Source organism: Biomphalaria glabrata, chromosome 13 (assembly GCF_947242115.1).
Source record: "Biomphalaria glabrata chromosome 13, xgBioGlab47.1, whole genome shotgun sequence".
Classification (NCBI taxonomy): Eukaryota; Metazoa; Mollusca; class Gastropoda; family Planorbidae; genus Biomphalaria; species Biomphalaria glabrata.
The window spans coordinates 34,157,472-34,170,433 of record NC_074723.1 but is presented as its reverse complement, the minus strand read 5'-3'; the positions used below and the strand labels follow the sequence as shown (position 1 = coordinate 34,170,433).

The 12,962-nt window shown below is 35.1% G+C and overlaps 3 protein-coding genes across 3 annotated transcripts; 2 read left to right on the top strand and 1 right to left on the bottom strand.

Moving 5' to 3' along the window:
• The first annotated feature begins 774 nt into the window (after window positions 1-774).
• On the top strand, window positions 775-5,409 carry LOC129922448 (uncharacterized). The gene is made up of 2 exons (XM_056008504.1): window positions 775-1,127; window positions 4,292-5,409. The coding sequence occupies exons 1-2, from the start codon at window positions 849-851 to the stop codon at window positions 4,667-4,669; spliced, it is 657 nt and encodes a 218-aa protein (XP_055864479.1). The 5' UTR covers window positions 775-848; the 3' UTR covers window positions 4,670-5,409.
• LOC129922449 (RIIa domain-containing protein 1-like) lies at window positions 2,337-3,273 on the top strand. The gene is made up of 2 exons (XM_056008505.1): window positions 2,337-2,491; window positions 2,675-3,273. The coding sequence occupies exons 1-2, from the start codon at window positions 2,356-2,358 to the stop codon at window positions 2,842-2,844; spliced, it is 306 nt and encodes a 101-aa protein (XP_055864480.1). The 5' UTR covers window positions 2,337-2,355; the 3' UTR covers window positions 2,845-3,273.
• Window positions 5,410-7,606: 2,197 nt separating the features above from the next.
• On the bottom strand, window positions 7,607-8,632 carry LOC106062879 (neuropeptides capa receptor-like). The gene has a single exon (XM_013221192.2). The coding sequence runs from the start codon at window positions 8,630-8,632 to the stop codon at window positions 7,607-7,609; it is 1,026 nt and encodes a 341-aa protein (XP_013076646.2).
• Between the last annotated feature and the right edge of the window lie 4,330 nt (window positions 8,633-12,962).

The following is a 12,962-nucleotide window of genomic DNA, read 5'->3' as shown; positions in this document are numbered from 1 at the left end:
TAGTTATAATGTTTTTTGTTTGGTGTAATGCACAAATTGTAAGACAAATTTCCTTACGGATAATAAAGATTATTATTATTATTATTATTATTATTATATTATATTACATTATATATTATTATTATTATTATATTATATATTATATAATGATATCAGAAACAAGTAGTCTGATCAACACAATCTCATCGTAACATCAATACATCGCTGTCATCTTGTTCACTAAATATATAGTCGCAATTTGCTCAAAGGTATCGTATCAACGCCACTATGGTCCTGCACTAAAACAAATGCCCAGTGACTCCACTTACAAACATACTGCATTAATTTCAGCACTCATATAAGAAAAAAATATCTTTATATTAACATTCGAATTGCATAAAAATGTAAAAATAAAAAATGCACAGAACATGGAAACACACACACACACACATACACAAACACATACACACACACACACAAAATAACACACGCCTTGGCATTCATACACATCATAGATCAAAACACTCAGAAGCAGCATCGGCCTTCTCATATAGAAAAATCGATTCTTCAAATAATGACATTATTTCGATTCTGATGATTATGACATTTTATGAGAGCTTATTCGCGGCCTCTTGAAATAACGTTTTAATCTCAGATCGATATTTTGATTATTGATCAAATCAATACCAGTTGATGTAGCTTCTTACAGGTGTATATAACTAGATCTCGATGCTTTGATCATTAGTATTATTAACAACTTGGACTACGTATTGAGAATGTTTATTTACGCAGTGCTTGCCCTTTACTTGTCCTGTTTCGTGTTTCGGCCAGTTCTCTGCTGCTCTCCCAACTTCCTGTACTATCCCAACATGCAACTGGAAGGATGCCAGGATGGCCAACCCTTTAAATCATCGACGATGATTCCCCGGCGTTGTCTGAACCACACGAATTGTACAGCTCTTCTGTGCGATACGCCGATGACGCGCTGCTCGCCCTGCATGGCTGGAGGCATCACGGGGCTAAGTTTTTCCACTTCCAGTGGCGTCTACCTAAAGAGAAAACTGGTGAAATTGAACCTGGCGTATAACACTTCTCTTATCACAGATAGGACATTTCAAATACCGTCATACCTAGTACCTGGAGATGTGGTGAGTAGTAGCATAATCTGGCGATGGAGCCACCACTCTTTTATATTATTTAACCGTAGAACTCTTATTTATTCGATTTAAGTTTTAGTTTTGGTTTTAAATATAAACCGTTCTGTTTAAAACAAAAATTATTAAGACAAAGCACAAACTTTATGCAAGTGATGTCATGAGGGTTTGAACTCAAAACATTCGTGAAGACAGTCAGCACATACCACACAAAAAGACAGCCACTCACAAATAAAAATGTTTCTTGATTGTGCTAATTATGTATCCTAACCCTAGTTATGGTTTATGATCACGAAATGCTTGTAAGGCTACTGATGCCAACGAACCGTTTTCAAAGCGCTTTTACATTTTGTTAGGCGATCCCGAGATGTGTCTTATGCAGCTGAGTCAAACGGGAGGTAACTCTCAAATAACGAAATCCAATAACACAGGCGAAAGGCTAAGAATTTTATAAAATAACGTAGTCGACTCTGAAAGCGAATGTAGAACAAGAATTTTAATAATAAAGAAGGAAAACGCCGAATGTCATTAAAGTGGCATAATGCACAAATAAAAGCTGCCCCCTTTCTAAGGCCGTCAAATGTAGTATTTTTAAGTTCCGCTATTCTTCCTCAAAACAAACTAGCTTTTATTAGCGGCCCCCGAAAGATGAAAAGGCGCTATTAGTTTTTTGTGGAATATCTGTCCGTCCGTCCCGTTTAGATCTCGTAAACTAGAAAACATAGTGAAAATCCGACATCAAAATATTTTAGACCATTCAAAGTTTCTGATGCAACGCAAACTTTTTTCTTTTCTGAAATCAAAAAATATAATTTTTTAAATCACTTATGCAAGCAGTTTTTTCATAAAAATACACCACTTTTACAACTATTCTCTATTAATAGTAACAAACACGGGAGGCTCATTATTTTAGGAGATGACAATTAACAATATTTTTAGCACATTTATGCACACGGTTGTAGATTTTTTGTCAAAAAGATTTGTTTTTTTTACATTTGTACTGTTAAGTTATGTAAGTTCTGTTGTACTAATTACTATTTTTACACACTAAAAATGTTTACTATTTTTTAAAGAGAAAAAATCTATATAGTATGCATATAAGTTGAACAGAATTTAAAACAGCAATTAAAAAGTAGTTGTTCATATTATCGCGTGAACTGCAATAGGACAATGGACATAGTAACACTGAACTAAAGGACCTAATCATGGCCCTCCTCACGGGATGGAAAAACATGATTTAGGTGGCGTAAATGATTTAGGAGCCCTCAGCCAGGCACAACAAGCGGATCTGAACCAATTTAAGATAAAAACTAGAATTGGGAATGAAAAATATTTAAGAGAACATCCTGAAGTTGAATGTTTAATGGACCTCATTCACCAATCGTAAACAAACAACATTTAGCCACGTGGTGCTCTATCTCTTCTATATAATTTACGATCTCATGTTTAATTCATGGATGGTTGTCACATGACAGTTTTTTTCATTGTTTTATCAATAAGATCACGTGACTAAAGGTTGTTTGTCTACGATTGGTGAATGAGGTCCATTGCTGGGTTTTTGAGCGATGTTCTTATGAAACGTCCAGAAAGCATTAGAGAATTTGCTGCAGAATATTTTACCAATCCCACACTTCCAGATAAGGTAGAGAAACAGTTAGCCATTCGATTAGAAAAACTGAAACAAAACAGAGTAATACAGAGTCTTACTTAGATGAAATCTGCAGTGTTTTCATTTAACTCAAAAACAAGTAGTAATGTTCATATGATGAAACATGCATTCCAAGTTTTCTTTCGTTGTTTTACAAATGATTTTCCAGAATTCTTTGTTGATTTATATTCATATACATTGACAAAATAGGTAGTTAATATGTAGTCTTAGCTTTTCATATTTTAAGCTACATTACCTGAATCATTTCACCTGTACAGTTGATGAAATTAAAGACATTCAATGCGCAAACAGCATAATTTTCTTTGATGACCTTTTAGTACTACTAGGTACAGTTGAAAAATGTATTAGTGCTTTTTGCGTCATTGAAGGCTAAGAACCACTGCTGCTAGACATTTTAACTATTTTTTTTTTAAATTTAATTGTTATATCACGTGAGACTTACATTCAAAAACAGCAACTTACATTTATCTTTTTTTTTTTTTTTTGCCTGATTTATATATTTTCTCTTATGAGATTTTTTTGCTCAAATTGACCTCGCCTCTAACTTTTTGATACTTTTATTTAGTTTCAGTGTGAGAGAAATACATTTTGTTTTAGCTTGTGTTTTTTAAAATGTGTACAAGACTTTACACTGTATATTTTATTAGCCACTGAATCTCATTTATCGCTTATTGTATTTTTTTTCTCAATGTTGACATCTAACAAAACTAAATATCAGTAAAAAAATTGTTGTGACATCATAGCTATTGTGTTTTGTTTTAGTAGCAATAATATTGCGATATGTCCATATCAGTATCGGAGGTTAGTACAGCTTCTGTGACTAATTTAATTTGTACAAGTTTCTTTTTTTAATAAGACTCTTAATAAAGTACATTTGATGCATTTGAAAAAAAAAGGACATTTTTTTTTTACGAAAATGTTTTTTTCTTGAGGAATAAGAAAGAGATTGATCCTTTACAAAAAAAAAAAAAAATTAGATCAATTAGATATTCGTTATATGTCTTCAGTTAGGCCTAGTTCACATATAACTTCACATTCACTTTCACCTATGCTTTGGTCTCCATCATCAACAAAATGATCATTTAATCACATCCGTTTTGTTCATTGGTCACGGTACCTTAAGCCAACACAGTGGGTTTCCCCATTATTTGCGAATGCGAGGTCGGAGGCAGAGCCCACGATAGGAGCCACTCTATATACCTATAATGTACCATCGCGTTCAGGGAAGGGGGTGGTTGGCCTCACTGAACTATGGACTCCGTTGTCAGCCCCAACAAGATCTAAGTCAAATTTATTTATGACGTCATAAGAACACCATCTTAACATTTCGCGATTTAGATGGGGGGATCTTCGTTTGGAAGACATTTTAATATGTAATATTGTATTTCTAAAGTTACAAGTTTACGTATATTTTTTAATTAATGTATTTTCTAACAATTAGATACATTAGTGTACATTTATTTTTTTTTAACCACTATATATTTTGTAGATTTATATGAGAGCAACTCTTCTGAAATACGACACTCTCACCATCAACTTGACTAAAGATAGTCAAACTTACTATCATGCCAGAGCCAGGTGTGATGACTATTGTGCCGAGTCCAGTACCTGCGATTCAGCAAAATGCAGCGAGAAATTTTACGTAGTCAACAGATACATTGACGGGCATTGGGGAAGCGAGATCAGGATATATAAGTACAAGATGCTTGTCAACCAAGTATTTGAGTGGCACATTTTGATCAACGCCCAGTCTGTGGACTGGTACATCAACAGGACACACGTCTGTAGATTGGATACGATAACAACATACAGGCCTGTGCTTTTACAGGTAGCAGGCACAGCACAGGTCCACGAACTGAGTTTGTAGGTGATTATGTAAGCAACGACAAGTGTTTCTTTCTGAATGTCGGACCTGATCAGAATTTTTGGTGTAGGCCTATTACCGATCTTATGAAAATGTACTTCAAGATATGAATATAAACGTGTCATACTTCTGAACAATGAAATAGAGTTGTTGAAAATTTAAGCCAATGTCCTATATTTTATTTAACATGTTGGCACTACATTTTGTTATATATATATACATATATTTACAGGGCCGGTCCTAGCAATTGCGGGGCCCTATGCGAAACTGATTGCGCGGGGCCTAGTCTGTGTGGGAATAAGGATAATAAGTGAAAATTATGATTTTGTATAAGAAAAAAAAATTTGACTTTACTAAGTTAAAAATTGCGATCTGTACTTTACGAACCTTGTAAACCAATGGCATATTTATATACTAGTGATTATAAATGATTATAAAAGTAAATAAAAGTATTGGAACTTCCGATTAAGGTATAAATTCGCCCGATTATTACATGAAAGCTGACAATGCCTTTTGTCCTTTTATCACACAGAGGATTGCCGTTTTCCGCAATGAATGACACCCACAAATGACAATTTTCTCTATTTTTCTGGAGATTTTAAAGAGTTTTCAGGAGATTTTAATAAATTCAGGAGATTTCCAGGAGTTTTTCGTATATAATTTGCAATTTAATAATTACACCCTGAATTAGCGTGGGGCCTATGAAAGCGCGGGGCGACCGCATAGGTTGCAGTGGCCTAAGACCGGCCCAGTATATTTATATATATATATTTGTATATTACTATTACTATTACTTTAACTATATATATATTTATATATATATAGTTAAAGTAATAGTTCAAGTAGGAAGCGGGGACCAGGGGCTAGGTATGCTTCAACTTAGTTTGTCTTGGCTACCTATAAAGGGGGCTCTAGGTTCAAAATTTATTAATGCTGTTTTCAATACATAAATAAAACACATCGTGTTTTCTAGAAATTTTAAGATATAGAATCGTTAAAACATTTTATATACTTTGCACCATTTTTATCGATGGTTCTAAAATAAAAAATTTGAAGACAAGAAGTTTTATTCCTCATACGAGATTGTTTTTTATAGCACAAAAATGAATATTTTTTTAAAATATCATGTACCTAAAATATATATACCTTAAAAATATTAACAATAGATAATTAAATAGGACAATCAAAAAGTGAAAGTAGTATATTAAATGATAGTGAAACATTTTAAACCTCGTAGTAGCTCTTATTTACACATCTTTAATTCCTTTCGTCTCCATTGCTTAGGGTTTCTTCCCTTGTATTTTTTGCTCTGTTAAACCAGTTCTTTATATCCACTTTAATTAAACGTGTCTAAATATATATCCAAACATCAATATTGTTTCCTTTGTATTGTTATAAACCTGGTGGTGAGACAGTAGTGAATGACAGAAGAAATCGACGTCTGCTTGAGTCCAAGGTGCATGGCGATGGAATCACGACGTCACTGCAGCATGATGAATGTCGACTGGAGGAAAAGAAGGCGACGTTTGATGAGTCATAAGTGCATGGCGATGCGACCAGGGCATCAGTGCAACCAGGTGAAGGCCAACTGGAGGAGAAGACGGAAGCGACATGGATGGCTTCGTCTAGCTCAGCGGTTCTCAACAATTTATGCTCGGCGACCCCTTTTTACAATCCCCGACACTGCCGCGACCCCCCGCACCGGCAAACACACACAGCAATGTAGAATAGACAGAAACAATCCATTTTTTTTCCATGATCTTTGGCGACCCCTGGCAAATCGTCAATCGACCCCCGAGGGGTTCGCGACCTACATGTTGAGAACCCCTGGCTAGCTCAAGAGGCAAGCCCACTGTCACCGCCACCGATCGACCCCCACCTACAGCGATGAAACTACACATCCCATGTCATGAGATGGATGCCTACGCAAATCGCCCCAGGCCATTTTGTACATTTGTCAAAATGTGAACACTTTTGCCATAGACTTTTCTAGAAAACTTCAGAATAATGCCGTTTTTGTTACTTGGCAATGATTTTATGATCATAATGAATCTAGTGTATTCCTCATTTCATAATAGCGGCAACAAAATTTCATTAAAAAGCATGGGATTTTTTGTTACAAGTGAAATGAGACTTACACCAGATGTAATGGTTTGCTTAGCTGGATCAGCGACATCTAATTCTATAATATTATTTTTTGTTTATAGGCAATTTCTTTACAAGTTATCCAGACACTGGAAATATTTTCTCACATTTTGAAACAAGTTTTCTTCTATCACACCAATTTTCGCAGAGTTAGCTATGAAAGTTTTGGCATCCTCTACAGTCACTAATAACCAACATTTGAAAGATTTTTTTTCCGGGCAGATAATTCTAACTAGTCACTGAATTTGTTTCTAATATAAAAGCTGAGGCTATTTAGTTTGCTGAATAGCTGTTGAGATAAAGCTATGTGTTCTAGTTTCTGATGCTTGATATTGTTCAGAAACAGGTGCCCTTTACATCATCTGCCCTATAGACCACAAGGCCTAAAAGGGGAACTTTACTTGATTTACTTAAGCCACTTTTTTAAAAAAAGGTAAAACTAGAGTTTCCCAGTGTGGCCAACGAGCTAGTAATTCTTTACCCAACAATATACAGCGACTCAAATTTCTAGGAAAATCGTTGGAGCCATTTTTAGGAATAGGGCCAAACCATCCAGACGTTTTAACCCAGGTTTTGTTTCCACAAAGTTACGAATTGAATATAAGAATTGAACAAAAATGATTGATACATAATCTAAATCTAATACCTAATCTATCGACTAAAAAAGCTTAGAGACAGACTTTCTGATTCTTAACTCTGTCGAAATGAGGGGACTCACAACTATAATGATAATAAAATAAAACTATAAATGTATTTTGCAGAATTAAGAGAAGAATCCCATTTATATCAGTTTCTTTATTTCTTCTTGCATCGAAGCAATTCAAGAGTTATTTCCCTGTATTTAGAGCTCATCTTAAAATAGATGATCGGGGTCAGGCTACAGTTGACCGTCTCCGCCAGGACTACGAACGTATAGGCCAGAGTAGTGATATCATAATAGATACCATATATCTTCATTCCGTCAACCAACCCCATGGCCAAGTTCAAGGCCGAATGCGGCAGGAGGCAGACGACGTAGAGTCCAGACATGGCTGACAACATGGCCGTGACTTTTCGTTCTTTGTAGCTGACACTGTCCGATTCACGAAAGGCGTGTCTTCCCTGGGTTGAGACCCGCTGTCGCCACTCTGACTTAGACCTCAGCTTCGATATCAATATGACAGTAAATACTAAAAGCATTAGAATAGTAAAATAGGGAAGAAATATGCCAGCCACAATGTAGAATAGGTTCATAATACTATTCCTATTTTCTTTGAAGAAAACATACGCGATAGTTTTGTTTTCGTTTGGTATGTACTTCCAGCCAACGTACATCAAACTATACGGAAGTACAACATAACCGATCAACACCAGAAAGATGGACACATTCACAAAGGTTGAAGTCTTGCGCGTGACGACCAGTTTGACTTTCATTGGCAGAACCACGCAGAGGCATCGCTCGAAGGCACCAAAGGAGGTGATCAGGCCGCTGACTCTGACAAAGTAATCATTGGCGTAAATGACAAACAGCATCATGTGGCTCTTCAGCATTGCAAAGAGGGACTCATCCGTCCACGGATTATAAATTTGAATGTAGATCTGTTGAGTAACCAAGATCCCGAGATCACTCACGGCCAAGGCTGTTAGCGTGATGTTAAACCCATCTCTGAAGCCTTGCCTTCTCAAATTTACAATATTGACAACGTTTGCGACAATGCCAAAGAGACCAATCGCCTCAGTGAAAACAAAGAAATTGACGACAATGACGGCTTTAAGTAGGATTGGGCTGACAATGGTGGTCTGTACTATCTTCACGCTGAATGTGGAGTTGCTGGAATCCATCGCTGATATTGATTTTGAATTTTCTTGTTTTTAAAATTACAGACGTCCTTTAAAAAAAGGGAGATGGTTGTGTTTTTCTAGATTCTCAAAGAAGCCCTTTTAAAGTAGATTCAAATTCTGTGACTTAGATCTTGTAGGTATTGTGTAAAATTATAAATGCCTTTGTGTCTATATGGTCAAACAAATATGAAATATACATTGGGTCTTGTTCAATTCAATTTTATTGTTCGTAACCTACCCACATTATACTTGTTAATGTTTGAATACTAATAATTATTTAAAAACAAACCTATTTTAGCTTCTAAATTAAATGCATAATATGCAATTATTGTTTCTCTTGTTATTGACAGCTGTAAAAATTAGAACGAACGCGCCACTGTTCTGGAGAAAGATAGCTTTCCAATTTAGGACTAAATATGCAGAACTCATAAAATTTACCCTATATTCAGCTTATGGTAGAAATATAGCGTAAACTAAAATTCTTAAAATCTTGTACCGGTGTAATACAGTTATTTAAGTTTAAAACTTTTGAAAAGTTAAATATGTAGAATTTTACAAGTATTTAACAGACAGACTTCGTACTAATAATTTAACTTTTTCAAGCAACATATATATAATAATATGTATCATAATCTTGGTTATAAAATTATAATAGACTGGAATCGAGTAGTGTGTAAATGTGTATTCGTTGAGAAAATAGTCGGCAAACTAATACATGACTTGCGTAATAATTAACTTACTTAACTACAGATTCCCTGACCTTGAGGGTAAAACGGGAAAATATCTGAACGGCTAATTGTCTAAGAGCGTAAAATTTCACTTACGTAGTTAATTATAGACTTAAACATGGATTACGTCTAATGTTTTAGTCAATACTCAACCAAATGTATACTTACAGGATGGCATGTAAGCGTGACAAAATATTATGCTTACAGCCATCAATTAATTTTAAAAGATGCCTTCGAGAAATATCAGCTATTTATGTGCTAATTACTAGACCTTTATAAGTACAGACATGTTTACTTTTCAATATTATCAAACATTGAATAAGAGATACTGTCTATTGGGATTGTTCACAATAATTGATTGAATGAATCTAAGGTTACTGAATACCCAACATCGTACAAAATAAACGAATGACATTTCCCTTTTTTCTTATTACATAATTTTTTAAATTTTACTTGGTACACTAAAAATGAATGCCAAGTATTTAACAAGCGAGAAAACGTGTCATTTCCTTGACGTCATTAAGAAAGGATTTAAAGTGAGTTCATTCGTTAATATGTGTCTCTACCTCTATATTTACCAATACATTACTAAAGATATGTGTCTTTAAACTTCGCCACAGCCTGACTGTCATGGGTCATAGCGTATGGCTATTAGTTTGATAATAAAATCCAAGAAACATTAGTAAGCAATTTTTAAAAAAAAATTATTATTAGGATAAACAGATAAGCAGGTTTTAACTTTCTCTAGTGAACAAAAAAGCTGACATGATCTTGATAGGGGCACTCAGAAATTCCAAAGCCGGGACATATTTAAATAGTCAAACTTGCCGACAGACCACTAAGTGAAAAAGCTACATAAATGCATAGTCTATAAGTTACACGTGTAAAAGAGTGAGAGAGAGAGAGAGAGTGGGGTGAAGTTTCTTGAAATTGTTTTGTCAATTTTCATTTTTTCACACACACAAAAAGATGTTTCTGGATGCACAAAAAGATGTTTCTGGATGCACAAAAAGATGTTTCTGGATGCACAAAAAGATGTTTCTGGATGCACAAAAAGATGTTTCTGGATGCGCAAAAAGATGTTTCTGGATGCGCAAAAAGATGTTTCTGGATGCACAAAAAGATGTTTCTGGATGCGCAAAAAGATGTTTCTGGATGCGCAAAAAGATGTTTCTGGATGCGCAAAAAGATGTTTCTGGATGCGCAAAAAGATGTTTCTGGATGCGCAAAAAGATGTTTCTGGATGCACAAAAAGATGTTTCTGGATGCTAACAAAATTTTTGTTGTTCATATTTTACAATTAAATTTATAGGAAGAAAATAGCATTCATACACTTGCAGTACCTAGTCACATTTATAAATAATCATAATTGATATTTTATATTATCATAATTATTAGTAGGTTTAAAGGGGCTACGTAACACATCTTCCAAAATCGATGTTCCTTCAAAATCAAAAACAAAGCTTAAACTGCCCTCAAATGTGGATACTGAATAATACTGAATATTTTTCTTATCGTGATAAATACTATTAGAGATTTAAAATAGGAAAATGAAAAGTCTGATATAGTATCTATGTGATAATTTAATTTTTTTTTTTTTATTTTAAAATTTAAACATTATATTCTTTAGGCTTAATAAAGAAAACATGTTTAAAAAAATTAAATAATTAACAAAAAAGCACCAGTTTTTCATATTTTATATAATCCAAACAAGTATATCTGGATCTAACACAATAATATTACATAATTACACTTAGACTAATGACCTAAAGATAAAAACAAAATTATGATGTAAGACTAGACACAGAGACTAGACACACAGTTTGGATACAGATACTAGATTGAGAGGCTAGACACAGAGACTAGATTGAGAGACTAGATACAGAGACTAGACACACAGTTTGGATACAGAGACTAGATATAGAGGCTAGATACAGAGACTAGATACAGAGACTAGATACATAGACTAGACACAGAGACTAGATACAGAGACTAGATACAGAGACTAGATACAGAGACTAGACACAGAGTCCAGATACAGAGACTAGATACAGAGACTAGACACACAGTTTAGATACAGAGACTAGATATAGAGGCTAGATACAGAGACTAGATACAGAGACTAGATACATAGACTAGATACAGAGACTAGATACAGAGACTAGATACAGAGGCTAGATACAGAGACTAGATAAAGAGACTAGATACATAGACTAGACACAGAGACTAGATACAGAGACTAGATACAGAGACTAGATACAGAGACTAGATACATAGACTAGAAACAGAGACTAGATACTAGGGGTGCACCGGATAGTCCCTCCGGCTCCGGCTTCTGCCGAATATCCGGCATTTTTTACTATCCGGTGCTATTCGGCTCCGGTCGGATATCACTACCGGATAGTAAACCGGATAGTAAAAAGTACATAATTTAATATGCATAAAGTGGACCTAGTTCCATTACTGTCTGTTATAGAATGTATTAATGTTTGTATGAAAACAAAATAATGTGCTTAAAAATAGAGCCATTATGAATATGCACCAAACATCGTTTATTATAAAGACAAGGCGTGTTAATAACTTAATATAAATAGAGATGAAACTTTACATCATAAATGCGCTTTACATACAGAGCAGAGCACTTTTTTCAATTTGTCTTGACCTTTGAGTAAGTTAGTTAACATGTTAAAATGCTACATTCCTTGACTACGTCATGCTGACCAGACGTCTGTCTAGCTGTGCGGGTATATCTCCAGAGGTAGAGATGAATAACTCCCATCCCCTTTTATTTGTTTAGTCCATCACATTGAGTTTTTTATGGGTGGGTAACCACAAGTTAAATACGATGGACGTAGGTTTAATGTCAGCGTATTGACACTCTCTAGTGGTCACACCTTTCGAGGAAACTGAGTTTGTTTACTTAGTAGTTAATCTTTAGTAGGGGGGGGGGGCTGGACTACAAGACTACGCTCGAAACACCCAGACTTATTCAACGAAATGACTGCATTGAAATCAGCATCAAGTAATATCACTGCCTGTACCAGTACGTCTACGAGCTCCAGTGATTCGTCAAGCCTCACACACAAGCAGCAACCAGGGATTAAAGAGGTCTTAGACAAAGCTAAATTGTGGGATATTAATAGTGATAATGCTAAACGCATTCACTTGGCCATAGCAAAGATGATTGCAACTGACATGGAACCTTACCAAGTAGTTGAGAAGCCTGGATTTATTGGACTTTTAAAAGTACTGGAGAAAAGATACACTGTGCCTAGTCGCAAATATTTTACAGAACGTGTTATTCCAGATATCTACGACAATATTTCCTCAAAGCTTCGTGAAATGCTATCTGATGCTAAAAGCATCGCTTTCTCAACGGACACTTGGACAGCTGATATTTTGGTTTAACTGCCCATTGGTTGAATGAGTCATTTGACCGAAGCAGCTATGTTTTGCATTGTACAAAATTTAATGCCCAGCATACGGCTGGAAATTTGCTGTACTTAAGATATTTACTAAGCCATTATCTGTATTAGATACAAACCAGAAGCGGTTTGTGGCCTTTAAAACACGAGCCTAATGACAAGTTGATGGTGTCAAAT

What these genes read in the sequence shown, in the direction of transcription:
- LOC129922448 (XM_056008504.1), top strand. Translation starts at nt 849, where the DNA reads ATGCAACTGGAAGGATGCCAGGATGGCCAACCCTTTAAATCATCGACG. An exon ending in ACCTAGTACCTGGAGATGTG is followed by an intron (nt 1,128 to 4,291) that starts GTGAGTAGTAGC and finishes TATATTTTGTAG; the next exon opens with ATTTATATGAGAGCAACTCT.
- LOC129922449 (XM_056008505.1), top strand. Translation starts at nt 2,356, where the DNA reads ATGGAAAAACATGATTTAGGTGGCGTAAATGATTTAGGAGCCCTCAGC. An exon ending in AGAACATCCTGAAGTTGAAT is followed by an intron (nt 2,492 to 2,674) that starts GTTTAATGGACC and finishes ATTGGTGAATGA; the next exon opens with GGTCCATTGCTGGGTTTTTG.
- LOC106062879 (XM_013221192.2), bottom strand. Translation starts at nt 8,632, where the DNA reads ATGGATTCCAGCAACTCCACATTCAGCGTGAAGATAGTACAGACCACC.